The sequence below is a fragment of the Molothrus ater genome, chromosome 20 (assembly GCF_012460135.2).
Source record: "Molothrus ater isolate BHLD 08-10-18 breed brown headed cowbird chromosome 20, BPBGC_Mater_1.1, whole genome shotgun sequence".
In the NCBI taxonomy this organism is placed as follows: Eukaryota; Metazoa; Chordata; class Aves; order Passeriformes; family Icteridae; genus Molothrus; species Molothrus ater.
Window position 1 is genome coordinate 1944832 of NC_050497.2, and position 26624 is coordinate 1971455.

General features: G+C 53.6%; 1 protein-coding gene across 2 annotated transcripts; it reads left to right on the forward strand.

The window, feature by feature from the left end:
* Positions 1 to 324: 324 nt before the first annotated feature.
* On the forward strand, positions 325 to 25372 carry LOC118693407 (glutamine synthetase). 2 transcript variants are annotated; one of them, XM_054516951.1, is made up of 7 exons: positions 325 to 553; positions 19114 to 19289; positions 19867 to 20028; positions 21638 to 21784; positions 22622 to 22749; positions 23760 to 23959; positions 24609 to 25372. In XM_054516951.1, exons 2-7 carry the CDS (start codon positions 19124 to 19126, stop codon positions 24928 to 24930), a joined length of 1125 nt encoding a protein of 374 aa, XP_054372926.1. In that variant the 5' UTR covers positions 325 to 553; positions 19114 to 19123; the 3' UTR covers positions 24931 to 25372. The 2 variants fall into 2 exon arrangements, with proteins under 2 accessions (XP_054372926.1, XP_036249863.1); XM_036393970.1 differs by lacking the exon at positions 325 to 553 and having other exon boundaries at positions 19085 to 19289.
* Positions 25373 to 26624: the final 1252 nt, after the last annotated feature.

Sequence of the window (26624 nt, forward strand, 5' to 3'; positions counted from 1 at the left end):
GAGAAGAAGAGTGCTGTAAAAGAGTGGGGTGGCTGGGTGAGAAGGGAGCTGGAGTCAGTGGCTGCTTTGTGAAGAAGAAAGAGTCAGTGCTCTGAGGAGCTGCCCACAAGAAACACCAAGAAGGTGTGAAACTTTTGCAATAAGGAGACACCAGCATGGAACCCCTGCAATGAGATAACAGCAATTCTGCACTTTGGGAAGTGATGTCACACCTGATGTCACCCCAGCATTTTGGGAAGTGATGTCACCCCAGCCCTGCTGAGCTCTGCCCTCCTCCGTGATGTTTCCTCTGTGGCTGGACCCTGCTCTCAGCAGTGCCAAACAACCCCTGCACCTCCATCCTCAGCTCATGGTGTCTCCAAGCCCAGAGCCTCCTGCATTTGGGGCATTTTGAGCAAAACCCAGCTGCTGCTTTGGCTGCCTGCAGTTTGAGTGCTGAACTCTGCCACCCACTGCTGAGCCAGGGGCCCCAGAGCCTCCTCCTGCCCATCCCTTCCTGCCTGGGGACTCTGAGGAGCTGCTCTGCCTCAGCCTGGCCCTCCTGGAGCACAGGGTAAGTGTCCCCTGGGGCTCTGTGTGTGCTTTAGCCACATTCTGCCTTGACAGGAATTATTGCTAAAGGCAAAGCTTTCCATGGTGTCACCCCAGCACTGCTGGGGTTTGTAAGGGCTGCAACAGGGGAAGGGGTTTTTACATCAAGGGTGGGAAAATCTCTGTCCTGCTCAGAGCTGGAGGGTTGGGTGTGGGTCCTGATGCCTCCCCTTCACATCCAGATCAGCTCTGATTATAAAATCATATAATTCCTGACTGGTTTGGGTTGGAAGGGACCTTAAAGCTCCTGTTCCACCCCTGCCATGGCAGGGACAGCCCTGTCCAACCTGGCCTGGGGCACTGCCAGGGGTCCAGGGGCATTTCTACTGCTGCTCTCCAAGCAAGTTTGTGTCTAATGGTTTGGTGATTCCCCTCCCAGTTAAACAAAAAGTATCTTTTTTTTTTTTCTGCTCTGCCTTGACCAGTTAAATCCCATTTCAAATTCTGTGGTAATTCCTCGGTGTTTTCACTTTACCACTCAAGATTTTTCCTCTCACTCAGAGTGCAGATCCTCTGCCCCTTGTATTAATAAATTATTGTATCTATTAAAGGTTGCTGTCTGCAGAGTAGGCATTGAAGCCAGGCTATGGCTGTGGGAGGGAGATAAAGCCCATGGGGCTTTATTTGGGGATTTTTGTCCCCCTGAGCTGGTTGCTGTCACAGTTTTGGGTAGAAAAGCAAGGACCCACTTGTTGCCAGCTCTCTGCTGTGGGCTGGGGTTCTGCAGCTTTGTGGATGATGGTGCCAGAAAACAAAATATTGTGAAAAAACCTTTGATTTAGAAAGGTTCATTTCTGGGAAGGGCAGTGAAAGACAGAGGAAAACAAAGGGTTAAAGGCTGCCTGTGTTAGGAGCCACTGTCCTTGGCAATAATACTCAGCATTCCCTGAGCCTCTGGGATCCCAGATTTGCCAGAGTGGGGTTAAAGCTGCACTGAGGAGATGCCCCCCTGCTCCAGCCAGGCTGCAGGAGCCCTGCTGGGGACAGAGGGGTCCTCAGCACCTCCTGGGCTGTCCCAGCCACATTCTGTCACCAAAACCAGGAGCACAAGGACGGGGCAGGCTCATTTTGGGTACCTCTGGCTGCCCAAACCAGGAGAGAGCAAAGGTGCCTGTGTCTGAAAACACTGAGGGCAATGTGAGATGGCCTCAGGCTGGGAATGTGTCCCTCATCCCTGGGGATGTGCAGGGCAGGCTGAGAGCCCCAGTCCCACAGAGCATTTTGGGAGGTGCTGGGATGTGCCACAGTGGGCACAGGGGCCAGGCTGTGAATCCAAGTGCTTAAACACAACCACAATTCAGGACCAGCCACAGGTGAAGCTGAGGCTGCCAAGAGGCCAGGGAGGAGTTTCACAGCTGGGCTGAAATTCTGCCCCCCAAAGAGGGGCAGTGGGTCCCTGCCAGCAGTGCCAGCCTCACTCCTCACCCCCTGCCCGCTGCCAGCCTGCCAGCCTGGCACAGCCTGAGTGTCCTCAGTGCAGAGAGAGCCTGGGGGATGCTGAGCCCCCAGCCAGCCCCCCCAGCTGTGGTGCAGACACTTCTGGAGCCAAGATCAGCTCCTTGACCTCCTCCCTCAGCAGTGAGTGCAGCTCCTGTGCTGCCCTTTCTCCTTCCTTTGTGGCACAATTGTGCTCTGGGCTGGGGCAGCCTCACCTCCAGTGCTGGGGGCGCTTTGGGGCACCACGAGAAAGGAAAGATTTTAAAATGTTGTAAGAAAGATGTTGAACCATCAGAGAGTGCCCAAAGGAGGTGGTGAAGGGCATTGAGGGGAGCTCTGTGAGGAGCAGCTGAGGCCACTTGAGAGCACTGAAGGGAGACTCAGCACAGTTGGAATTTCCTCATGAGAGGAAGAGGAGGAGCAGCTCCCACCTCTGCTCTGGGCCAGGGCAGCTCAGGCTGAGCTCAGGGCAAGGTTCTTCCCCCAGAGGGTGCTGGCACTGCCCAGGCTCCCCAGGGAATGGGCACGGCCCCGAGGCTGCCAGAGCTCCAGGAGCCTTTGGGCAGCGCTGCCGGGGATGCCCAGGCTGGGGCTGCTGGGGGAGCTGGGCAGGGACAGGGGCTGGATTTGATGATCCTGGGGGTCCCTCCCAGCTCAGGACATTCTGTGATTCCATGAGATCAGCCAGGGTTGTGCTGAATTATCCATCATCCATGCTGCAACTTGAACCTGAGCTGGAAATGTGGATATTTCCTCAAATCAGAAGCTTTGTGCTCTCCTGGCTTTTCATTTCATGCTTCACTGTGCAGCCTTTCAGAATCAATCAGTTTGCAAACCCCAGGGTCATAAAAAGGAGCTCACATGGATTTCTCAAGTACAGAACAAGCTCAGTTTCCTTTTCCTTTGGTTTGTGGGAGACAGGGCCTGGACTGGATGATCCTGGTGGGTCCCTCCCAGCTCAGGACATTCTGTGCTGCCCAGCTGAGCACAGCAGGTTTGACAGTGACTCCCAGCAGTTGTGTATGTGCACATGAAAAGCAAAATTCCAGATTTGGCCCCTGCAGCTGCCAAGAGTCCTGTGCAGGCTGAACTCAGAGTGACCAACCTGGCCCCAGATCCTCAGGATCAGGGGTCTTTGGAAAGATGATGAAAGCATTCCTGGTGCTTCCTCCTGTCTGCTGTGGCCTCCTGGGGGTCCTGGGCCATGTCCTGGCCCCTCTGGCACGGAGCCATTGCCTTCACCATGAGCGGGGTGCTCGCCCTGGCATTGCCCTCCCTGATCTCTGTGTGTGCTGATGGCAGCTCTGAGCAGCTCTGCTGGCCCATTTCACACCTGCTGGGCTGTGGGAAAGGCCCAGGAGCGATCCCAGGCACTCCTGGGAGATCTCATGGGGCACCTGATGGAGATCCAGACCCCGAGGTTCCTCCTCCTGCCCTGTGCCAGAGCTCCTGGCAGCAGCACTGCAGGACTTTGGGTTTCTCTCTCCTCCAGTGCCACTGAGGGTGGTTCCTGTGGGCAGGGACTCCCTGGGCTGGAGGGAAGCTCTGAGCAGGCACCTCTCCTGCCTGCTCTGGAGGCTGGATCTCCCACATGTGGGACTTTTACACTGCTGAAGACCCAGACCTTGTTGGATGCAAGGGGAGAATTTGCAATTAAAGTCATAAATCATGGGAAAGCCCGGCAAAAATTACCATGGGTCTCCTGCCCATGAATATTTTGTGTTTTTTTCTCTTCCCCCAGGATGAGGGTCTCTGAATCCAGTGCCCCACACAAGGGAAAATGCCCCACATTCAGATCCCAGTCTGTCCCTGGGCCACCCAGAGCAGCTCAGGCTGTAGGGACCCAGACTGGGAGAGAAGGGGGTGAAATGAGGACTAGAGCAGGAGATGGAGAGAGGAAATGCTCCCCAGGCAAGGCAGCAGCTTGGAGATTGGGGTTGATTTTTAGGATTTGCTGTGAACTCAACCCATGAGCGTGACACAGGGTCCACATTTCACTTCTCCACCCCTCAAATCTGTCTGAATGATCCTTCCCCTTCCCACCTTGCCTCTTTCAATGGAGAACCTGCAGTTAACAGAGCAGCTGGGATTTGCTTTTTGCACCAGCAGAGCTGGGCACAGAGCCCTGGCTTTGCTCTGGGATTCTGTGGATGCTGTGGTGAGTGAGGGGATGGGAGGAAGCAATTCCACCTCTCCCAAGAGGAGCTGGGCAATGTTGGGATTTTCATCAAGGTTTTTGTTCCCAGTGCCCCATTTTGGGTTTGGGGTCTGCTCTAATGTAACCCCACAAATAACCTGATTATCCTGGAGCCTGGTGTGGAGGGCAGAAGTGACTGATGGCAGATTTGTTTTCTAACTTGGCTTCTCTGTACTAATTAATTCCTTGATTAATCCCCACCTGCCTGCCTCACTGGGGTTGCTGTGAAGCTGAATTGAATTTGTGTCTCTCATGCACCTGGCAGGCTCAGAGGTGCTGTTCCCTGTTGGATAAATCCTGTCCCCAGCAAGCTGCACCTTGGGTCTGGGCTCTTTCTGAGGTGAGGAAACACTTTTGGATTAGTGATTGATGGATAAATAAGAGGACATTTGTACATATCTGTGGGGAAAGTTTCTGTCCCTGTGGCCCCATTTGCCAAAGTGGCAGCAAACAAATGAAGCCTCAAATTTCAACATTCATCTGAGCAAGAGATGGGGAGGAACTGAACCAGGATAATCCCTTTTTATTCCACCAGGGAGCATAACTCTAATGATTTTGGTACTAAACACTTCTGCAGGCCAGCAGTCACCATTTGATTCCTAACTGACTGTCCTTTAGGGATTCCCTTGGGACAGGCAGCTCTGAAACCCAGAATTGGTCCCAGGCATGGCAAAGAACAAGGAATTAAATCTACAGTCCTGCAAGCAGTGCTAGCTCAGGATACATTTAAACCCAAATCTACCCCAAGCACCCTCCAAACCCTGTTGTTTCTCCTCAGCTGGAGCAGTAACTCCAGGAAAATCCTTCCTTTCCAGACATGTTTGGTTTAAAGGAGTTTTTGGGAATATGGTCACTATTCTTAGAGGAAAATGGTTTTGAGCTTGTAGTATTTTTAAGGTGATTTCCTTATGCCTTTCTGAGATGGATTTGTGCTTGTAAGGAGCATGACCAGCCCATTCCTTGGTTAATCCAGATTCTCAGTGCTGGTGGGGAATTAGGAGCAGATCCTACAGCCAGAGCTCAGAGTTCCAGCAGGAAATTACAGCTGCAAACTCTTCCTCCTGCACATTCCCTGGCTTTCCCAGAACCCTTCCTGCCCAGAATCATCAGCTATTTGCATATTACACCGATAATGAGCCCTGGGAGGCTTTTCATGATGTCAGAGCCCGGCGGTCGCTGCGGGAGGAGGCTCTGGGCTGCTGCCCTGGGGCTGGGGATGCTCAGGGTCGGTCCCAGCCGGGCTGCGGGATGCCAGCGGTGCCAGCCTGGGCTGCGTGGGCAGCCCAGACGCTCCTGCCCAGCAGGAACCGTGGCCATTTACCCTCATTTTTAGGTGGTGACTTAGAGAGGAGCTTCCTGTTGCTGAGCTGGCAGAGGCTCGGCAGAGCAGGGATGGATGTGCCCTGGCAAAACCCACCCAGGGATGGATGTGCCCTGGCAAAACCCACCCCCGGCTCTGGGGAATGAATCTGTAGAACATTTTTAAAGTTTGATAGGAGGTTTATATAGTGTGTATCTGTATGTAAACGTTGAGGTAAGAAATACTGACTTAGAAATGCCTCTCAGTTGCCCCATCTCTAGGTCAGAAAAGAGCATAATGTATATATCATTATGTGTATATATAACACCAGGCTGGCTGCACCCTCGGGATGCTGCTCTGCCTGGGGGCTCTTGGGAAAGATTTATTTTATTTTATTTATTTTTATTTTATTTTTTCATTTTATTTATTTTGTTTTGTTTTTTATTTTATTTATTTAATTTTGGGGTTTTTTAATTTTGGGGTTTTTTAATTTTGGGGTTTTTTAATTTTGGGGTTTTTTAATTTTGGGGTTTTTTAATTTTGGGGTTTTTTAATTTTGGGGTTTTTTAATTTTGGGGTTTTTTAATTTTGGGGTTTTTTAATTTTGGGGTTTTTTAATTTTGGGGTTTTTTAATTTTGGGGTTTTTTTTAACTTTTTTTTTTAACTTGTTTTTTTTTAATTTTGGGTTCTTTTAATTTTTGGGTTTTTTAACTTGGTTTTTTTTTTAATTTGGGTTTTTTTAATTTGGGGGTTTTTATTTTTGTTTATTTTGGTTTTTTATTTATTTTATTTTATTTTATTTTTTATTTTATTTTTTATATTTTCTTTTTTTCATAATTTTTTTCTTAATTTTAAAATTTATTTTATTTTATTTTTATGCTGCCCTGCCTGGGGGCTCTTGGGAAAGTTTTATTCCTGCTCCACAGAGCTGTGGAGGTGGAAGGGACCTCATGAGGCCACCCAGTGCAAACTCCTGCACAAGCAGGGTCAGCCAGAGAGGATTCTCGTGTCCAGGTGGCTTTTGAGCATCTCCAAGGATGGAACATCACCTCCCTCAGCCCCCAGGCAGCACCTGCCAGCTCAGGGTGCCATCGTCACCTTTGTTGGTGGCTCATGTTCAGGGCAGTGTCCTCCAGGACCCCCAGGTTCTTTCCTGCCTTTCCCTGGTCCCTCTCTGAAGCAGAACTTTTTATTTCCTCACTGTTGAGCTTTTATAAAATTTCTGCCTCCCCCTTCCCAGCCTGTCCAGGTCCCTCTGGCACATTGCACATCCCTCCCAGTTTGGTGCCAACAGCAGAAAGTGTCAAAAGGGCATTCTGCCCCCTCAACCAGACCACTAAATGTTAATGAGGAGTGGAGCCAGGATTCCCAGGATTATCCCTGGGGTACAGAATCAGCCACTGCCAACCAAATTTTGTGCCACCCATCACCACCCAACCACTCCCCAGTTTTCAATCCATTCACTCCCTGCTTCTCCAGCCCCAATAGCTCAGACCTCGAGAGTCAGGGCTCCAGATCACCAAATCAGTTCTGCAGTGTTGGAGGGGATGAGCTGCAATTTCAAGTTATTTTGCACCCCAACCAGCTGGAAAATTGACGTGGGAAAATCTGCAGGTCAGTCAATCATCCCAGGTGACCTGCAGGAAGCAGAGGCTGGAAACTGAAAAGGCCACATCCCCTGTGACCTGCCAGCCAGGACCTTGGTGGCTTTTCCTGCTCTGAGCACAAACAAAAGCAATTTTTAAAGCTCCTGTCCTGGCATGAGGCCACTGGAGTCTGCCAGCACCTCCAGGGCAGCTCACTGATGGAACTGGGAGCAGGATAAATATTTACAGATGGATTTCTACAAAAAGGTGTCTTTGGATGCCCCAGGCATGGGTTTCTGTTAAAACCTTCCCTATTCACAGAAATCTGCCCCACTGGGCTGTGTTCAGCTCCATGCTGAGCTGACTTGTGGCCCCTGCTGGGCTCAGTCCCCCCAAAACCAGCAAAAACCATCCCAAATCCATTTCTGCTGGAAATGGGGTGATCAGTGGCTGCTTTGCACCTCAGTTTACCCCCAGAAGGTCACAATGTTCATTTGGCCCAGTACCTCCCTGCCCCAAGGGGGTACCAGCCTTTCCAAGCCCAGGAAACTAAAAGATGATGAGCCAAGAAAACCAGTGAGATTGTCACGCAGGGGATGCCAAAGAAACTCCTGCTGTCTCACAGAATCACTGGGTTGGAAGAGACCTTCAAGACCATTGAGTCCAACCCAGCCCCAACCCCTCCACTCAACCCTGGCACCCAGTGCCACATCCAGGCTTTGTTAAACACACCCAGGCATGGGGACTCCACCACCTCCCTGGGCAGCCATTCCAGAACTTTATCATTCTTTATCTCCTCCTGCACCTCCTCCAGCTGGCTGGCAAGGGCCCATCCTTGTGCCTCAGTTTCCCCCCAAACCACCCTCCAAACCCTGTTGTTTCTCCTCAGCTGGAGCAGTAACTCCAGGAAAATCCTTCCATTCCAGACATGTTTGGGTTTAAAGGAACTTTTGGGAATATGGTCCTTATTAACTTAGAGGAAAATGGTTTTGAGCTTGCAGTGTTTTAAGGTGATTTCCTTATGCCTTTCTGAGATGGATTTGTGCTTGTAAGGAGCATGACCAGCCCATTCCTTGGTTAATCCAGATTCTCAGTGCTGGTGGGGAATTAGGAGCAGATCCTACAGCCAGAGCTCAGAGTTCCAGCAGGAAATTACAGCTGCAAACTCTTCCTCCTGCACATTCCCTGGCTTTCCCTGTGCCCTCTGCTGAAGCTCATCCCCATCCCGAGCAGGGGCAGCTGCACTGGGGGTTTCTCCTCTGCTCAGGGCTGGGGGTGCTGATCCCCTCACAGAGGTGACCACAGCTGAGCTGGGAGCAGCCCTGGCAGCCCCAGGGTGCTGCTGGAGCCTTGCTGGGAGCACTGGGACCTGCCTGCTAAGGCCAAACTCGGGGCTGTTTTGCCTTTCTGCAGAGGGGAGTTGTCGGGTACCTGTTGCCCCTGTTGCTGATTTCCCAACTTCCAAGAGTTTGACTAAGCCCTCCCTGTCGGGGGAGACCCTCCTGGAGTGGTTTTGTGTCATGAAAGAGAGATGCACTGGATCTTTTCAGTCTTCAGGTTCTTGTTTATTGTTATCTTGTCTAGAATTTTGCACGCTGTCCACACCAGGCTCAGCACGCTGGAAAAGCACCACAAAAATGGCCAACAATCTCTTGTTACAAAGTGTTTTAAAACTAAACTATCCAATTAGGAACTGACACCTAGATTATTTCCCTTTTTAACCCCATAACTGATCCCCAAAAGCCTGCAATGTGGACTTTTCCACCCAATTACAAAATGCCACCCAAACCCATGAAGAAGAAGAAGAAAGAAGCAGCCCAGGATGACACCCTGTGCCCTCCATCTTGCTTCCATCCACAACATACTAAAAATCCCAAAACCTGAAGGGAGGGATGGGGACAGGGCTCAGGCAGCAGTGCCCCTGGGGACTGGCACTGTCCCAGCAGCAGCTCCAGGGCATTGCTGAGCTCCCCAGGCCCAGCACAGGCACTGCTCCCTGGCTCTGTTATTCCTCCAGATCCACTCCCAGGTGAGGCAGGTGGTGCCACCAGGGGTGGGGAGTGGTGTTATAGATGGAAAATGAGCTGATTGGCTCTCACAATTCAAAGATAACTATTGTGTGAATATTAAGAGAAGCTTTAGTGATGTATAGTTATGTTATTGTAGTTTAGATGTCTCTGTTCTCCCCACAGTTCCCTTTCCCCCTGTATTGTTGCCATCAGACAGCCTGGGCTGTCCAGGACAGGCACAAAGAAGCTGCACAGGTGTCCCTGGCATGGGGCAGCTGGGAATGGAAAAGCTTGGGGGTGCTCAGGGGGTGGGCATGGCAACACCTGATCTGCAATCAAGTTACAAGAAAGCAGTTTCACTGATAAATGGCAAAGAAGAGCTGCCTGACAGACTTTGGGAGGGGCCAGGGCTGGCTGATGCAACCCCCAGGGGTATAAAAGACTGAGCATCCCGTCTTGAAGATGAACCAACCTCATGGTATCCATGAGGGGCAGTTCTCAGTGCTGCAGCTTTTTCCTTGTGTAGTCCTTTGTTGTATTTTTGTTAAGGTTTAATAAACCTCTTTAAATTTCCAAAGTGAGCAGTGGTTTCTGACAGTATCATTGTAGGGGGCCCCCAGTGCAGGGAGCTGTGTGCTCTGACTCTATGGTTTAGAAAGTTGAACAATTGTTTTATTAAAACTATACTGGATTACACTAATACTGTATTAAAATTATACTAAAGAGATACTCTACTCTACTCTACTCTACAAAAGATACTAAAGAAAAACTTGTGACTACCTAAGACACTAAACACAACTTTGACTTAATTAACCAGAGAAACAAAACAATCTTCACCAGTGCCCAATAACTAAATCACTTTGAATAAACAATCTTATAATGCTTTCACAAGTGTAAAACAACAAGAGCAATGAATAGAAATAAAAATTGTTTTCTTTTGTTCTCTGAAGTTTCTCAGTACCTTTCCCAGGAAAAATCCTGGGAAAGAGAATTTTGTCTCTCTCTGTTCAGAGAATGTGAACACCACAGAGTGGTGGCACCCGGGTGAGGGAGCGGGAGCAGGTTCCTGTCCAGGGCTCCCCTTCTGCCCACAGGGTTGGGAGAGCCTGGGAATGGCTCCTCCCTGCTGTGCCCAGGCGTGGTGGCACCTGGGGATGGCCAGGGCTGTCCCTTCCCCATCAGGACCCCATGGGCAGTGCCACTGGGGCTGATGGAGGGATGCCATTCCTGCCTGGGGATCCCATGGTGGCACAGCTCAATTCCCTGGGTTCTGGCCCCTTTGCCTGGCCTCTCCCAGGGGGCTGCTCTGGCTCTGCTGCTTCCTCCCCCCCATCCCTGTCCCTGCTGCCCGAAGCTGGCTCAGGTGTGAGCCAGGGGCACTGCCCAGAGCAGGTTCCTGCCCTGCCAGGCTGGGATGGGTGGCACAAACCCCAGACTGGGTTTGGGGGGCCCAGGAACCTCCTCTGGCTCTGGGTGGGGCCCTGAGTGCTGTCCCCTCCCTGCAGGCTGGGTTTGTGGTGTTCTGGGGGTGGAGTGGCCCCAGGGAGCCCATGGCACCTCTCTGTGGGGTGGGGGATGTTGGCTCCTCACCCATCCCCTGGGGCAGCCTCCTCTTCCTCCTGCCTGGCCTGGGAGGATGAGGAGGGCCTGGGGCTGCACGTGGGGCTGCAGTGGGGACCCTCTGTCCCCTCACTGCCACCACCCAGCCTGGTCACTGCAGCCAGGACAGCCTGAGCACATCTTTACTGATTCAATGAGGAGCTGTGTCCTTCTCCTGCCATGGGCAGGGCCAGGGGTGCTGGAGCCACCACAGCTGTCCCCAGGCCAAGAGGGACACAGCTGTGCCAGCTGGAGCTGTGTCAGGGCAGGGCTGTCCCCACAGTGCCCCTGTCTGGGTTGGGCTGGGTGTTGGGTTTGGCTGCTGAGCCAGGGTAAACCCACAGGGTCAGTGATGTCCCTGCTCTTGCTGGGCAGCAAAGGAGGGGCAGGTGAGGATGAGGTGAGGATGAGGATGGGGGCCTGCAGCAGCAGCTCACCCCAGTCAGTGCTGGGAGAGCACCCCAGGATTTGGGCAGTGGCAGAAGCTGCATTTGGGGCTCGGTGTTGTCCAGAGGGAATCGTGCTGGGAGCTCAGGATGAGCATCCAGGGGGAGATAACTCTGCAATGGCTGCTGCTGTGGCAGGAAAACAAACCTGGGTCAGCTTAATCTCAGCTGGGAAAGGGAGGGGAGCTGCATGGATGGGGATGCCCTGCTGGAGAGTAAAAGGAATTCCTTTTGGACAAATCTACACACAAAAGGGATTAAACAAGGCCAAAATGAAGTGCTTAGAGAGCATTTGCACCAAGAACAAGGGATTTTCTAGGGCTCTGGTTTGGTTTAAATTGACATTAAAGCCCCACCAAGGGGAGATTCTGGTTCTACCTGTGTAGGATCTGGATTGAGTTACAGCCCCTGAGGTTCAAGCCCTGAGTGCTGAAGCACCTCTGGCTGCTTTGCTCTGCAGAAATCTGCCAGAATTTACCTTTGCTTTGGGAAGAGGCCTGTAGTAAGCTGGCAGCAAGGTGATTTTCCCTAGAAAACAAACATTTTCCCCCCAAATACCCACCCAGGCCTCAGACAGGGCCCCTCCTCAGGGCAGCCTTGTTCTGTGTAGCAAAGGCCAAACCCTGCAAGCTCTAAAGTTGCCTTAAAAGTGCTTAATTCCCTTTTTGACCCTTTAAAAGTCCCAGCTCCTGAAATCATGTGATTGCAAGGAGATGACATTGCTGAGGAAAGCACAGGGTTTGGGTAAGCACTGAGAAAACAAAAACCACCAGCGAGGAGCCTCCTCCTGTTTTCTTCAGAAAAATCCCCTCATGACTGGGACAAACACAGTGGGGCTGGCCTGGAGGCCCTGCTGGCAGCAGCCAGGCTCAGTGTGGGCAGGGAGGGAAGTGAAAAAGCTTTGCATTTGTGTAAGGCTGCAAAATGGGGTTGCCAAACAGGATACAGGCTGGGAAACCAGCTGGGCAAGGAGGCTGTGGCTGCCCCAGTGCACCAGTTGCTGATAATTGTATTTACTTTAAAAGGAGTTGATCTTTTTGGTGGCTCACTGCTTGTTTAGACTCTGCTCTGGACACTCTGCTGCTGTGGGAGCTTTGGTGCACTGAGATTTTTGATATTCAGTTTTGCTGAAATAAATGCTGCTGGTTAAAATTTGCATCCCAGGGTTCTGGCTGGAGCCTGGGGAAGGATGTCACAGGGCAGCAATCACAGAATTATGGAATCATTCGGGCTGGAAAAGACCTTTAAGATCATCAAGTCCAGCTGTGAGCCCAGCACCAGCACTGCTCACCACTAAGCCTCCAGAGCAGATTCTCACATTTCTGTGGGCACTTCCAGGGATGGGTGACTCCATCAGCTCCTGGGGCCACCTGTGCCAGTGCTTTCCAAGCTTTTACATTATTTTTTTTCTTAATATCCAACCTCAACCTCCCTTGTGCAACTTTCCTCTCCTTCTGTCACTTGTCCTCTCCCTGAAGCCCAGAGCTGGGTGGGAGCCCCTGGGACAGAGCTGCTGCTCCAGTGTGGGGAGCTCCAGCTCATGGTTTCTGTCTCTGAAGAGATGAGAAGGAAGGGAGCTCCCCCTGTGAGTCAGAGCCAGCTGGGGCCTCCTCTGCAGAGATCCCAGGGAAATGGGTCCCTTTGGCTGCCCTGGGAGCTTTGTGCCTGCTTTGTGCCCTGCTTTGTGCCTGCTTTGTGCCCTGCTTTGTGCCCTGCTTGTCCTGCCTGGCTGTGGGTGATCCCAGGGAGGGGTTTGGGTGAAATTCAGCCCAGCTGCTCACCTACCCAGTGGGTTTTGTGTTCCTGTGCTGCTTTTCCTGCCCTGGCAATCAGCTCTTTGGCTGGAGGTTGTCCCTGGCACCTCCCTGGAGGTTTCCTGGGGTCAGGCGTGTGCCACGTGCCCTCTCCTTTCCCCCCAGTTTCTTTTCCTGCAGCCTGAAGTGACTGTCACAGGATTACAGAGTAAATTCAGATGGAAGCCTGTCAGGGGGAAGCTCTTTGGGGTTTATTCTGTCTGAGGGCAGCTCAGGGCAGCTCTGCTGAGCCCTTTCTGCTGCCTTGAAGCAGAAAAGCCTCACCCTTACAAATGTACACACACCCCCAAAGCTGAAAATAACCCCCAAAATGTTCAGCCTGGAGAAAAGGAGGCTCAGAGTCTTTTCCAACCTCACTGGTTCCGTGAGTCTGTGAAAATGATTTATAAGAGCTTTCTGCAAACAGCCCTAAAGCAGCTCTGTGCTGGAGGGAGCCTGGCCTGCTCTGGAGCTCACACAGACCTGAGGCTGCAGGGCAGGAGGGCTCCAACCCTGCCTGGGTTGAAGGATTTCAGCTTTACAGGGGTGGTGCTGGTGCTGCTTGGGCTGGGACTGTGGCTTTCCCAGGCATATTCAAATATGACATAAACTATGATGTGTATGTGCATATATATATGTATTTATGTGTCATATAGATGTGTATTTATATGCCATATATATGTATTTATACATCATATATATGTGTTTAAATGTCATATATATGTATTTATACATCATATATATATTTATATGTAATGTATATGTATTTGTCATATGTATATGTATTTATATGCCATATATATGTATTTAAATGTCATATATATATGTATTTATACATCATATATATGTATTTATAGGTCATATATATGTATTTATATGCCATATATGTATTTATATGTCATATATATATATAGGTATTTATGTCATATATGTGTACTTATATTCATATATATGTATTTATATGCCATATGTATTAATGTATTTATATGTGTGTGCACAGAAAAAGGTGTAGCAGCACTATTTGAATGAAGGCAAAGCAATTTGGGTGCAACTCTGAGCAGATTTGCTGTTCCCTAAATGTGTTTTAATTGTAAAGGAAAACTGTTAGTTCAGCACTTTTGCAGGAAACTGTAGAAGTGGTTGGGACTGGGGACAGGGGGATACCAGCACAGCCCCCCTGGCACTGGGTGGTCTCTGCTGGACCCCTCTGAGTGGCTCTGACCCACCTTGGCCACCCCCTGGACATTCCCAGCCCCTGCCCCATCTGTGCCCCATCCCATCCCTGCCCCATCCCACCTCCTGCCCCATCCCATTCCCTGCTCCACCCCATCCCCTGCCCCATCCCATCCCATCCCATCCCATCCCATCCCATCCCATCCCATCCCATCCCATCCCATCCCATCCCATCCCTACCCCAGCCCAGCCCTGCTGGGGCAGCACCTTCCCCCAGCCCCCCGGGGTCCCCCAGCTGCAGGAATCCCCCCCTGTCCCAGCACCGTGCACGCAGCAGAATTCCCCCCCAGCCCCTCTAATCCCTTTATGGTGTTTTTGTGCCGGGCTCCTCCTGCCGATGCTGCTCTTTGCCTTCCCTCTAATCTCCCCACGGAACTGTTTGGCAGGACAAGAACCAGCCCGGGCTGGTCCCACCGATCCCGGGGAGGGGGAATGCTCTCCCCGGGGGCTCCAGGGCTCTGGGAGGTGCTGTGGGGGTTCAACAACCAGGGAGGAATTCCCTCAGTTCTGAGCAGCGTCCTGAATCCTGGAGGGTGATTTAGAGTAAAACCCAAATTCTCCATCCCCAAATCCCTGCTTTGTGCCCAGGGATCTTCTTGGACAAGTGGATGGAGGGATCTGATAGCCAAGACCCAGCCCTCTGGGCGCAGCCTTCTGCTGCAGCACCAGGGGAAGGTGCAAAAAGCCAGCCCAGGAAGTAAATTAGCCCGTGTTTAACCCCTTCGTGGTAAAACATATTGTGTTACTGAAGATTTTCAATCTGAGAAATGTCTTAATGATTTACTACTATCCTATCAAAGCAAGAAATATCTTTCGTGCATTTTGGCAAGGCTGGAAAATGCTCAGGCTGATAAAACTGTACAAGAAGGAAATGTAGGAAGCAACTTCCTTAAAGCATTAGGAGTGCTTTCTGGAGAAAACTGGAAAGCAGGATCTTTGCAAATTTGGTTAAAAACCTACATGTAGTAGGTCTGCAAAATGCTATACAGAAGAGAAGGTTAGGGATAAATCTAGTTTATTATAAGGCAAGGAGCAGAAAGGATTATGCACCCCTGAGGAAAGGTTCTTTTCAGTTTGATAAATGCAGTGTATCTCTCGAAGTCAGAGAGATAAAAACTGGAGGAAGAATTTAGTGCTTGGCCAGGTCTAACTAGGCTGGGTCTCCAGACTGATCCAAAAAAAGACACCGGGAAGGGGATCAGCCCTGCTGCATCCTGCATCCCTGTGGGCACGGGGGTGACATTCCAGATGGCACCACAGGTGATGGTGGATGGTTGGTCCGGGCTGGAGCAGCACAGCAGAATCAGTTTCTCTCCCTGCTGTGCTCCATGTGGGGGAACCCCTCTGCTGCAGCTCTGAACGGGCTTCACAAAGTCCTCAGGAGATTTAATCTGTGACCTTTTACTTCTCCAAGGACACCCCTGCTCCCTTTGCTGCCCTGGCTCCGACCTTGGGCCGGTGGCTGATTCTGGGAGCCTGCTGGTGGTTAATATTTACTGTACCTGGCGAGGAGGGGAGCAGGCAGGAGCCCGCTGATTGCAGAGCCGGGGCTTGTTTGGGGGAAATGTCACTGCAGAGCCTCGGGAGCCAGGAGTGAATGGCGCTGCTGTTGTTGGTGTAACAGGGTTGTTGCTATGGAAATGGCTGAATTAGGCTTGGGGAGATGAGGCTTGATCCCAGGAAAAACTGACTGAGCAGGTGCCCAACCTTACACGGCAGAAATGTTTTTTCCTGCTTGCCAAAATCCTTTTTGGTGTGAAATCATTGTGTATATTTGGTGAGCTGCCTCGGGGGTGGTGTTTGGGCAGGGATGGCACCGTAGCACTTGGGGACCTTGGCAGTGCTGGGTAACAGCTCGGCTCAGTGACCTTTTCCACCCTTAGGAATTCTGTGATTCCACTCCTGTGCCCCCACAGGCTGCTGCTGTCCCAAACATCACAAACTCACTGTGTTTGCCCTCCTGGGACCAGGTGAGGGATTATTGGTGTTTGTTCTGTCTTCCCCTTTTGGGTGTTTTGGTGCTCAGTGATTCCAGCTGCTCACAGAGGAGCTTCCCAATCCAGGTTACTGGGTTAACTCAGCCTGGATTTTGTTCCATTTCTCCCTGGGTTTCTACCCAGGTGGGCAAATCCAGGAGGGAAGCCAGAGGGATAAAATGAGCCTCTCCCCCACCCAGCTGAGTCAGGAAGGTGCAGGGGCTCGGCAGAACCCTCCTATCACACTGAGCACACCCCTGCTGCTCCTGCTGGCTCTGGAGGATGCAGTTCCCGTCCCTCGGTGGGGTTTGCCTTCCTTCCCAAGGGAAGCAGATCCATCTCTGAGCTCTCTGCTCAGCATCAGCCGCTGCTTCTCCAGCCCTGAGGCCGGTCCCGGGGGCTCCAGCTCCCCAGGCGGGATGGAGATGGAGATGGAGATGGAGATGGAGATGGAGATGGAGATGGAGATGGAGATGGAGATGGAGATGGAGATGGAGGTGGAGATGGAGGTGGAGATGGGGATGGGACAGGAGCCGAGGACCCGGCAGAGCCGCTGGCTCCTCCCCGGCTCGGTGCTGCTCGTTGTTGCTCGGTGTTGCAACGCCTCCGGGAAAGGGCTGCACAGCCAGGGGTGCATTTCCTCCCGCCCTGGGACGATTTCCAAACAAGAATGAGGAAATGCTGAGCTTTGCAGCCACGTTCGTGGATGTGTCCCTAAAATACCCCGCAGAGGGAGGCGGCTGCTTTCGAGCTGCACCCCAGCTGCAGTTGCAGGAGACCCTGAATGCCACCGGGGCAGGGCCAAGGACACGGGGCAGACCTGCAGGGCTCCGGGACCCTGGGCACATGCCCGTGTGCCCTGGGAAGGACACAAGCTCCTTCCCAGGCGCTCTGCTCGGGCAGCACCCACGAGCTGTGGGGTGGGTGACGTCTGGCCCGCCCGCAGCCCGCTGCCACTGATGTCACCGCCCGGTCACCCAAATTGCTAATTGAGTTTTGCTTCTGCCGCTGCCAATCTCATTTCCTGGTTCTTGTGCAATCCCAAGTGCTTCAGGTTTCTTCCCGATTCTTTATCTGCCTGCGGGACCAAAACACCTTCAGAAGAAAAACAGAGCTGATGTCTTGGGTCAGTGCCCGGGGAGGAGATGTCCTGTGGGGGGCAATCAACCGTGAAGCAGGTTTTTTTTAGCTGCCCTGGTGTTTTGCAGCAAAAGCATTCCTGGCGGTGAGTCAGGCAGCCACAAACATGAGGCTGTCTTAAGAACCGGGGGAATTAGCAAAAACCCGACTGCTTTAGAGCCCAGTCATGCCTTAAAGCCTGTTCTCCTTTTGTAACATCGGAAAACTGCTTGAAACCCGAGGCTGGGGAGTCGAAGCGCGCTCAGCCCGCCGGGTTTGCTTGGGGGGGTTGTTTGGAATCTTGCCCTCCTCCCAGAAAGAAATCCTGGAGTATTTGAGATAAGCCCCGGAGGCGCCGGCACGGGCTGTGCCCACGTTGGTTGAGCCCATGTTGGTTGTGCCTATGTTGGCTGTGCCCTGGCACGTTTGGGGTCTGTCTGCCCCGACACGTGGGAGCCTCTCACGCAGGATCTATGGAAAACTGGGAAGGCAGCGATGCGTTTAATTCACCTAATTAGATCTGCGTTCGGCTCAATAGCTGGAAATTGCTGCTGTATTGAAATAATCGACTCAAATTCACACCTGTTGGCTGAGGATTTTTAGCTGACTGTAAATCACGGCAGAGCCTGTGCTGAGCGTGGATAGTTTGGGGGTTTAAAGAGACTCTGCTACGCTCTGGTGCTTAAAAATTGTGCTTCAACTCGGCGGTTTATAGATGGGAAGGGCTGAAGTAGGAGATTGCGGTGTTTTCCCAGCAGCTCTCAGCCTTTCCTCCCGTCTTTTCCAAGGAATGCCTTGGGGCCAACCCAGCCCTGCAGCCACGGGGGAGCTGAAGCTGGGTGGGAAGGGGTCGTTCCTGGGGTGGCCAGGGCAGGATGGGGGGAGAGACGTAATGGCAGGGGGAATCTGGCTGTCCCTGTCCCCATGGATTGGGCTGTCCCTGTGCCGGGAATCTGGCTGTCCCTGTCCCCATGGATTGGGCTGTCCCTGTCCCCATGGATTGGGCTGTCCCTGTCCCCACGGATTGAGCTGCCCGTGTCCTCAGAAATCTGGCTGCCCCTGTCCCAGGGGTCTGGCTGTTCCTGTCCCCATGGATTGGGCTGCCCCTGTGCCGGGAATCTGGGTGTCCCTGTCCCAGGGATCTCGTTGCCATTGATGTCCCCAGGACCATCCAGGCACCCAGATGCGTTCCATCACACATCCACATGGTCCCAGCCAGGTTTTGGGGTGCTGGGGGAGCACAACCCAGCAGCCTCCCCAGCTCCCCCCCGGCAGCAATTTAGCAGCGCTGGGAGAAAAACACCTGCACGCGTGTACGAGGGCAACCCTACACAAACAAGGGGCGAAAACGGATGACACACGCAGAGAGGGAACCGGAGGTGGTGAATAACATTTTCAATGAGTAACACCTGTTTCTTTAAATAAAAAGTTATTTAGCCAATAACTCACTACTTTAAACAAATAAAGCGATGCTTTAGCTGTGAGATACCTGTTGTTTTTAATAAGTAATATTTTAATAAGAAAAGAAAACGATACTAAACGTTCTCAGTGGGTGTCCCGGAGGTGGGGGCCGGGGCCCGGCGCTGCCGCCCCGGGGCGGAGCCGCCTCCGCGCCGCCCCCGGACCGCGGCCGCCTTTAAAGCGCGGGCGGAGCGGGCGCGGGCAGCGCTGGGGTCGGTGAGCGCGGGGTCACGGGTTCGAATCCCGCGGGGGAGGTAGCCGGGGGGAGCCGGGGTGGCTCGCTATGGGCTGGGAGCTTGGTCTGTAACATAGCCCTGGGGAGATGGGCCGGGGGTGATGTGGCACTCACCTGTGCGCCCCCGCAGGGCCGTCGCCATGTCGGTGTCGCACAGCTCCAGGCTGAACAAGCTGGTGCGGGAGCAGTACATGAGGCTGCCCCAGGATGGGAGGGTGCAGGTCACCTACGTCTGGATCGACGGCAGCGGCGAGGGCGTGCGCTGCAAGAGCAGGACCCTCGATAAGGAGCCCAAGAGCATCGAAGGTAACGCGGCTGCTCGTCCCTCGGGTGATGGGTGGTGTGGTGGAGGGCCCTGAACATCACCTGGGAAAAGTTCTGGAGTGCTTGGGGCGGTGGGAGCTGGGACGGGCTCTCCCTGGTCGTATGGCACCAGTGGTACCTGTTGCAGCTGTCTGGTGGGGTTGTACCAGGAGCAGGGTGAATATCCAACCTGCGTCCCTGCGGTTTGCTTAATCCGCTAATCTCTGCTATTAGTGCTGGGTGGGAAGGGGAAGATGAGCTCCTCGCCCCTTTCCTCCAGGCAAACAGGCATGGAGACCTGTCGGCATCTGGATGGGCTTTGGCAGAGATAGGTGGAGTGGCTGGGACTGATCCTGCCCGTGCCTGGTGGTGCTGGGGTGGGCTGAACACGCTGATGCTCAGGGAGCACCGAGGGGCTCCGAGGATGTGCAAGAAAACCTTTGTGGCTGACATCCATCCCATGGAACTCGGCACCCCTTGGGGGCTCCATCCTGGATCTGAGCCACCAGCACTCGGCACAATCCGTATGTGGGCCTTTTCCCAACCTCACTCCCACCTCCTTCCCCCTCCTGCCCCGCAGATGTCCCCGAGTGGAATTTCGATGGCTCCAGCACGGCACAGGCAGAGGGCTCCAACAGTGACATGTTCCTGGTGCCTGTCTGCATGTTCAGGGACCCTTTTTGCCTGGACCCCAACAAGCTGGTGCTCTGCGAAGTGCTGAAGTACAACAGGAAACCCGCAGGTGAGCACCCCGAACTCCCGAGGGTCACCCCCTTATTCTTTAGGGTGCCACCTCCCCAGGGCCCCTGCTCGGGACCGCCGGCCCTGGGGCACAGCTGAGCGCCGAGCACTTGGCCCGAGGCTCCGAAATCCAAGCGCTGGTGGCGGTGGTTGTTTGCAGGAACCTGTTTTAGTGGCACGGGGCGAGGAGAAGAGCAGCGAGACGTGGAGTTCACCAAAGGCGTCTCCCGCCTCTTGAGCCCGAGCTCGCCCAGCCCCGGGGGGAGCGGGAGCTGCAAGTGCGGGGTTCTGACGTGCCCGGGTTGTGGTGGCTCTTCTCGCTGGTGGGAGGCTGCAGAAAAGGAAGGAGAAGATGCTGAGCCGGCGAGTGCTCGCTCACAGTGACCTTTAGCAAACAGAACGGGAGGCTCTCGCGCTTATCGCCGAGGCTGCGCTCGCAGGAGCCTGCGGTCCGTCTTGTCCCTGTGATAAAGCCCCAGACACAGGAAAAGGAGCCTCTTTGCAGGGACGCGCCGAGGGGCTCCTGGAGGGGTTATTTGCCGGCAAACACCGGATATTTGCCACTGAAGCAGGGCTGAGCCCCGCTGGGTGTGCGGGGGAGGGAGAGGGCATCTGCGGGTGATGCAGCTCTGCCGGGAGAGCAGCGGGCAGGGATGGTGAAAGACAGGGCTGATTCCTCTTCCAGCAGCCTCCAGACAGGGTGGGGGAAGTGTCTTGGTTGAGATTCCTGCCCGGCAGCTCCTCCACTGGAGGAGTTGGTAAAGAGAGCCCCCGATCCTGGGGCTCCCGGGGCACACAGAGCTCAGCCCAGAGCCCCGATGGTGAGAGGGGTGCACCCTCCAGCCCTCCCCAGGGTGGGTTTCCATGGACCTTAAAGGTTCTGTGGGCTCAGGAGAAGAAATTCTCTTAGCCTTGCTCCCCATCTGCCACTGCTTCCCTCCAGCCCCACGCTCTGTTGTAGCTGCTCTGGGTTTCTATTGCAAGTTAGGGCAGAATGTGCAGCCTGGAGCCTGCCTATCCCTGTCACAGCAGTTTTTCAGCCTTTTTCGCTGATGTCTTGGTCCAAGATCTCATTCCCCTTGCCTGGCTCGTTCATGTCTGGACAGTTCTCTGCTATCTGTGTTTTCCTGGCAAAGTCCCAGATGCCTTGAGCACCTCGAAAGGCCAAGGCAGGGCCAGCCAGTCTGGATGCTAACCAAAACCATGGAGCTGCAGAAAGATAAGGATAATTAAGATGAGGCTGGTAGAAAGAGGATGGGGGTGAAGGAGTGATGGAAGCCCCTGTTCCCAGGTCTGCTGAATGCCTGTAGGATGGGGCTGGGGTAAGGCTCCTTGTCTCTCAGTGAGTAAGAGGAGGAGGATGGACCATCAGCAGTGGTTTGGAGAACAGGATAATTAAACCCTCTTGACCTGTGGCCTGATGCTCCGGTGATGGAGTAACTGTGAGGAGGAATTTGATGAGCAGGAAGGGGGATTCACTCGTGATTTCCTTAAGGCTTCTGTGGGAAACCCTTGGCAGTGGTGGAGCCTCAGTCTCAGGGTGGGATGGAGCAGAGGGCGGTGGGTGCTGGGTCACAGCACAGCTCTAACCCAGACCTGTCTGCCCCCAGAGACCAACCTGAGGCACACGTGCAAGAAAGTCATGGACCTGGTGAAGGACAGGCGGCCCTGGTTCGGGATGGAGCAGGAGTACACCCTGCTGGGCATCAACGGCCACCCCTACGGCTGGCCCGACAACGGCTTCCCCGGCCCGCAGGGTAAGAGCCAAAAATCCAGCCCAAAATCCCCCCTCAGCCCCCACCCTGCTGCTTGTGGGGTGCTGGGAGGGGGCAGTGAGGCCATCCCCAGCCCCGGTGCAGCTCTGCCGCCAGGGGTGACCCCAGGCAGGGGCTGTTTGCCGGGAGCACCTGGTGCCCCGTGGCTCACGTGAGCCATCCCGCCGGACCCTGCTTGCACAAACAGCTCAGCTGCACGACTTGTTTGGCAAGGGCTGGAGAACTGGGCTGGAAAAACCTCCTCCCCTTGGCTGTTGAGGAAAGGGCTTGGCATGGTGCGTTGTGCCCTCCTGCAGCAGCGAGCCGGCTCCTCAGCTGCCTCCTGGGACAGAGCCAGAGGTTTCCCAAGCTGATTTTTGTGTGGACCGGCTGCTTGCAACATCTCCCTTCCCCCAGGCGGGAGAAGATCTTTGCCTTACCTGCTTGAATGAGGAAGATATCAAACCCCAGCGAATTGGATTTTGTGTGAACAATGCCAGCTGTTGTCAGAACAATCTCGGAAGCTTGATGTGCTCAGAGGGTGAGGGAGGTGCCCCGGGGCAGACCAAACTTTGCTTATCTCGAGGCCACCTCCCAGCTGATGTGTTACAAGTACTATTGAACTGCCCAGATAAGGCTGAGGTTGCACAGATGAACTGCTCACGTTGCTAATCCTGGAGCTGGGGTCGGTGGCTTGATGTCCTGTGGAGAGAAACATCATTTTAATTCCCATAAATCCCCTGCCCATGGCAGCAGGTATCTGGGAGAGTGGGATTATGTTACAGAGCTGTTGTGGCTCCCCGAAGTTTTCCTTGGGTGGTGACTCCTTGTTCTTTCCAGGCCCCTATTACTGCGGGGTTGGAGCAGATAAGGTGTACGGGCGTGATATCGTGGAGTCCCACTACAAGGCCTGTCTCTATGCGGGGGTGAAGATCTGTGGCACCAATGCCGAGGTGATGCCCTCCCAGGTAGGTGTGGATGGCCCCAGGCAGCTCATTCCCAGTGATGGATACGATATTGTGAGGCTGGAATAACCCAGCAACTCCCAGCTCCTCTGGAACTCTGAATCCAGGGACTGCTCACACTGGTTTTGCTTAGGGGGGAGCAGTTGCACTGCTGGAATGGAAATGTGCATTTGATTTTCTCCTAACTCACCCCAAGCTCCTTGCACAGCTCAGCCTGAGCTCTGGCTGCCAGAGCAGAGCTGGGAACTCCCCATGGGAGCTGGGATGGGCTGCAGGAGCACCATGTGGAGTGATGGGGTCTGAGCCCTGTTCTGGAACTGGGAACCAGGCAGCTCGGGTGGGACATGGCCTTGGGGAGCAGCTGGGAGGATTTGGGTTTATCTGGGAGTGAGCAGCAGGGAGCCCCTGATTGCATTAGGCAGGTGGCCAGACTGACTGGGACCTGCAGCCACTGACTGTCCTGCTGCTGATGTGGCAGTGATAAGCAGGGGCTTAGCAGCAGTGGAGCCGAGGCAGGACTTTTACCCACCCCACTGTTTCCCCTAAATTCTTCAGGGTCCTTCTTGGCTGCCTTCCACATCCTGGGCTCAGGCTCTTCCACGCCAGCAGCCACAAAGACGTCACTCTGTGCTTAGTAACCGTGGGTGGTGCAACCCTGGCTCCAGCCAGGCAGGGAGCAGCCCTGGGAAGGACTAACAGGCTCCTCGTTAATCCTCTGCCCTGTTTGCAGTGTGGGCTGGGGGTCTTGCTCACACAGCTCCAGCCTCAGTCAGATGTGGTGTTTATTTATCTCTGTTTTGATTAAAAACCCTTCTGATTTGCTCTACATAGCAATGAGCAGTTTCTTCCCATTTTTTTGCATGCCAAAGTTGTCCTGTTGCTTGCCTCAATGCTCCCCATCCTTGTTGCTGATTCCCAAGGGCAACATTTAGCCCCAGTCCAGGCTGAGAGTGGCAGGGATGTGGAGGTGCCCATGTGCCCATCCTTACCTGTTCATCTGCTCCCCCTTGCAGTGGGAATTCCAGGTGGGCCCGTGTGAAGGCATTGAGATGGGGGATCACCTGTGGATGGCTCGGTTCATCCTGCACCGTGTCTGTGAGGACTTTGGGGTTGTGGCCACTCTGGACCCCAAACCGATGACCGGCAACTGGAACGGCGCCGGGTGTCACACCAACTACAGCACCGAGGAGATGCGCAGAGAGGGGGGTCTCAAGTGAGTCCTGGGGGGTCTCAAGGGGAGTCTCAGGACTCAAGTGAGTCCTTGGGGGCTCCCTGGGATGTGCCTGGGTGTGACTGTGTTCACAGGGGTCCAAGGATGAGGGAAGAGACGAGGATCTGACTCCATGTTTCAGAAGGCTGATTTATTATTTTATGATATATATATTAAAACTATACTAAAAGAATAGAAGAAAGGATTTCATCAGAAGGCTAGCTAAGACTAGAATAGGAAGGAATGATAACAAAAGCTTCTGTCTTGGACAGACAGTCCGTGATTGGCCATTAATTAGAAACAACCACATGAGACCAATCCCAGATGCACCTGTTGCATTCCACAGCAGCAGATAACCATTGGTTACATTTTGTTCCTGAGGCCTCTCAGCTTCTCAGGAGGAAAAATCCTAAGGAAAGGATTTTTCATAAAAGATGTCTGTGACACCTGGGAGCTTGGGGTTGTCCTGGGCCATATGGAAGCATCTCCCTACCTGTGTGGCTGCACCAGGCAGGGCTGGGGATATCCCAGCTCATTATTTTAAGAGCAGCTGATTACATGAGGGATCCCCTGGGCTGTCCTTGTCCCTGCACAGGAGGAGGGGGTGACACCCCCCAAATGGACCTGCTGAACCCCCTGTGCTCTCCCACAGGCACATCGAAGCCGCCATCGAGAAGCTGAGCAAGCGGCACGATTACCACATCTGCGTGTACGACCCGCGGGGCGGCAGGGACAACTCCCGGCGCCTCACCGGCCACCACGAGACCTCCAACATCTTCGAGTTCTCGGCCGGCGTGGCCAACCGAGGCGCCAGCATCCGCATCCCGCGCCAGGTCGGCCAGGACGGCTACGGCTACTTCGAGGACCGGCGGCCGGCGGCCAACTGCGACCCCTACGCGGTCACCGAGGCCATCATGAGGACGACGGTGCTCAACGAGACCGGGGTGGAGACCAAGGACTACGCTGAGCACTGAGGCACCGGGGTGGGTGGAGGTTCTCGTGCCTACAGTAGCTTCTCACGTGGGATTTGTGCCTGTGCGGTGTCTTCAGCTGCACGCTCAGACTCTTTAGGAACCTCGCTTCTGGTCTTGTGAAACTTTGCCTTAGAAATATGTATTTTATAGCAAGAGGGAGGGGCCCAACCTATTTTCTCAACTACTTTGTTTGTTCTGGTTCCTGGTTTTAGGTCATGAGGTTTTTTTTAAAAAAACTTGGATTGAATTTTTTTTTCCCTGATGGACTTTACACTGTGATGTACATAGATTCCAATGTGGATGCTGCAGCTGCTGCTGTTTGCACCTGTGGAGGGTGGGTGCTTTTTTTTTCCCCATATCTCTGTTGCAAGGAAATGATAATAAATAATTTTCCTGGCTGCGTGGCAGCTGGGTTATGCTGTGGCAAATGCATTTTCCTGTAGCTCCTAGAGCTCCGTGGAGTTTTTAATTTGGGTGGTGCTGGTGGGTTGCTGCTACTGAGTGCCTGGACAGGAGCAGGAGGAGCAGAGATGCTGGAGGATCCTTGAGGCAGGTGCCTGGAGCTGCCTTGCCTCATTTTCTGGACCAAAGGCCATCTCCTTCCATCGTGATCCCAAAGGCAAACAGAGCAGTGTGGGCTGAGCAAACAGCGGCCGGAGCAGCAGCTGGCGGGCGTTTACACAGGGTGTGTGCTGCTGAGTCAGCACAGCCAGCCCGGCCCGGGCACAGCCAGCACAGCCCTCCCCTCTGGGGACACCTCTGTGTGCAGCAGGGGACCCTGGGGACTTCCCCTCTGCTGCCTTGGTGAGCCACAGGGTCACGGTGCAGCTCCTTGGGTTGGAGTCTCTTCACAAGGTGGAGGACATGGATTTATTGGTAGAATCACAGGAGGGTTTGGGTTGGAAGGGACCTTAAAGCCCATCCAGCTCCATTCCCTGCCATGGGCAGAGACACCTCCCACTGTCCCAGGTGCTCCCAGCCCTGTCCAGCCTGGCCTTGGACACTTCCAGGGACCCAGGGGCAGCCACAGCTGCTCTGGGCACCCTGTGCCAGGGCTTCCCCACCCTCACAGGGAAGGATTTCTTTCTAATATCTCATCTAAACCTCCTCTCCTTCAGTTTGAAGCCATTCATCCACACCCTATAAAATTCATGTAGTAAAACCCCCAGGAAGGGCATTTCCATGTAGGTGGGATGTTAACAGCATCTCCAGTCCCAGACCCTGGGGTCCCTCTGCAATGCAGCTGTGGGGTGATGGATACAAGCACAGGGCACATCCCCCTAATGCCAGGGACATCTCAGACAGGTCAGGCCACCTGCAGGATGTGACCCCGCTGCAGCCACCAGCAGGGAGTCACTGTAGGTGAGAGGAAGCAGCAGCATGGACAGAGGACATCCAGTGCAGTCATGTGGATTTTGAAACTGGATTTATGTTTATCCTTGAATCTGACACAGGTGACAAGCTGGGCTGGAGGGAGGCTCCTGAGTCCCTCCTGCAGGGCACAGTGCTGCCAGTGGCACAGGGAATGAGGGCCATGGGAGATGGTCAAGCCCCAGATCACAAGCAGCCAGGAGCCCTGAGTGCCTCTGAGCTGTTCAAGAATAAATGTAACCCAGTCCCCACCCTAAAAAGGAAGGGTTTTCCTTCCAGAAGTTGTTGTTTGGGATTTTTATCATTTTTCATCAAAACCACAA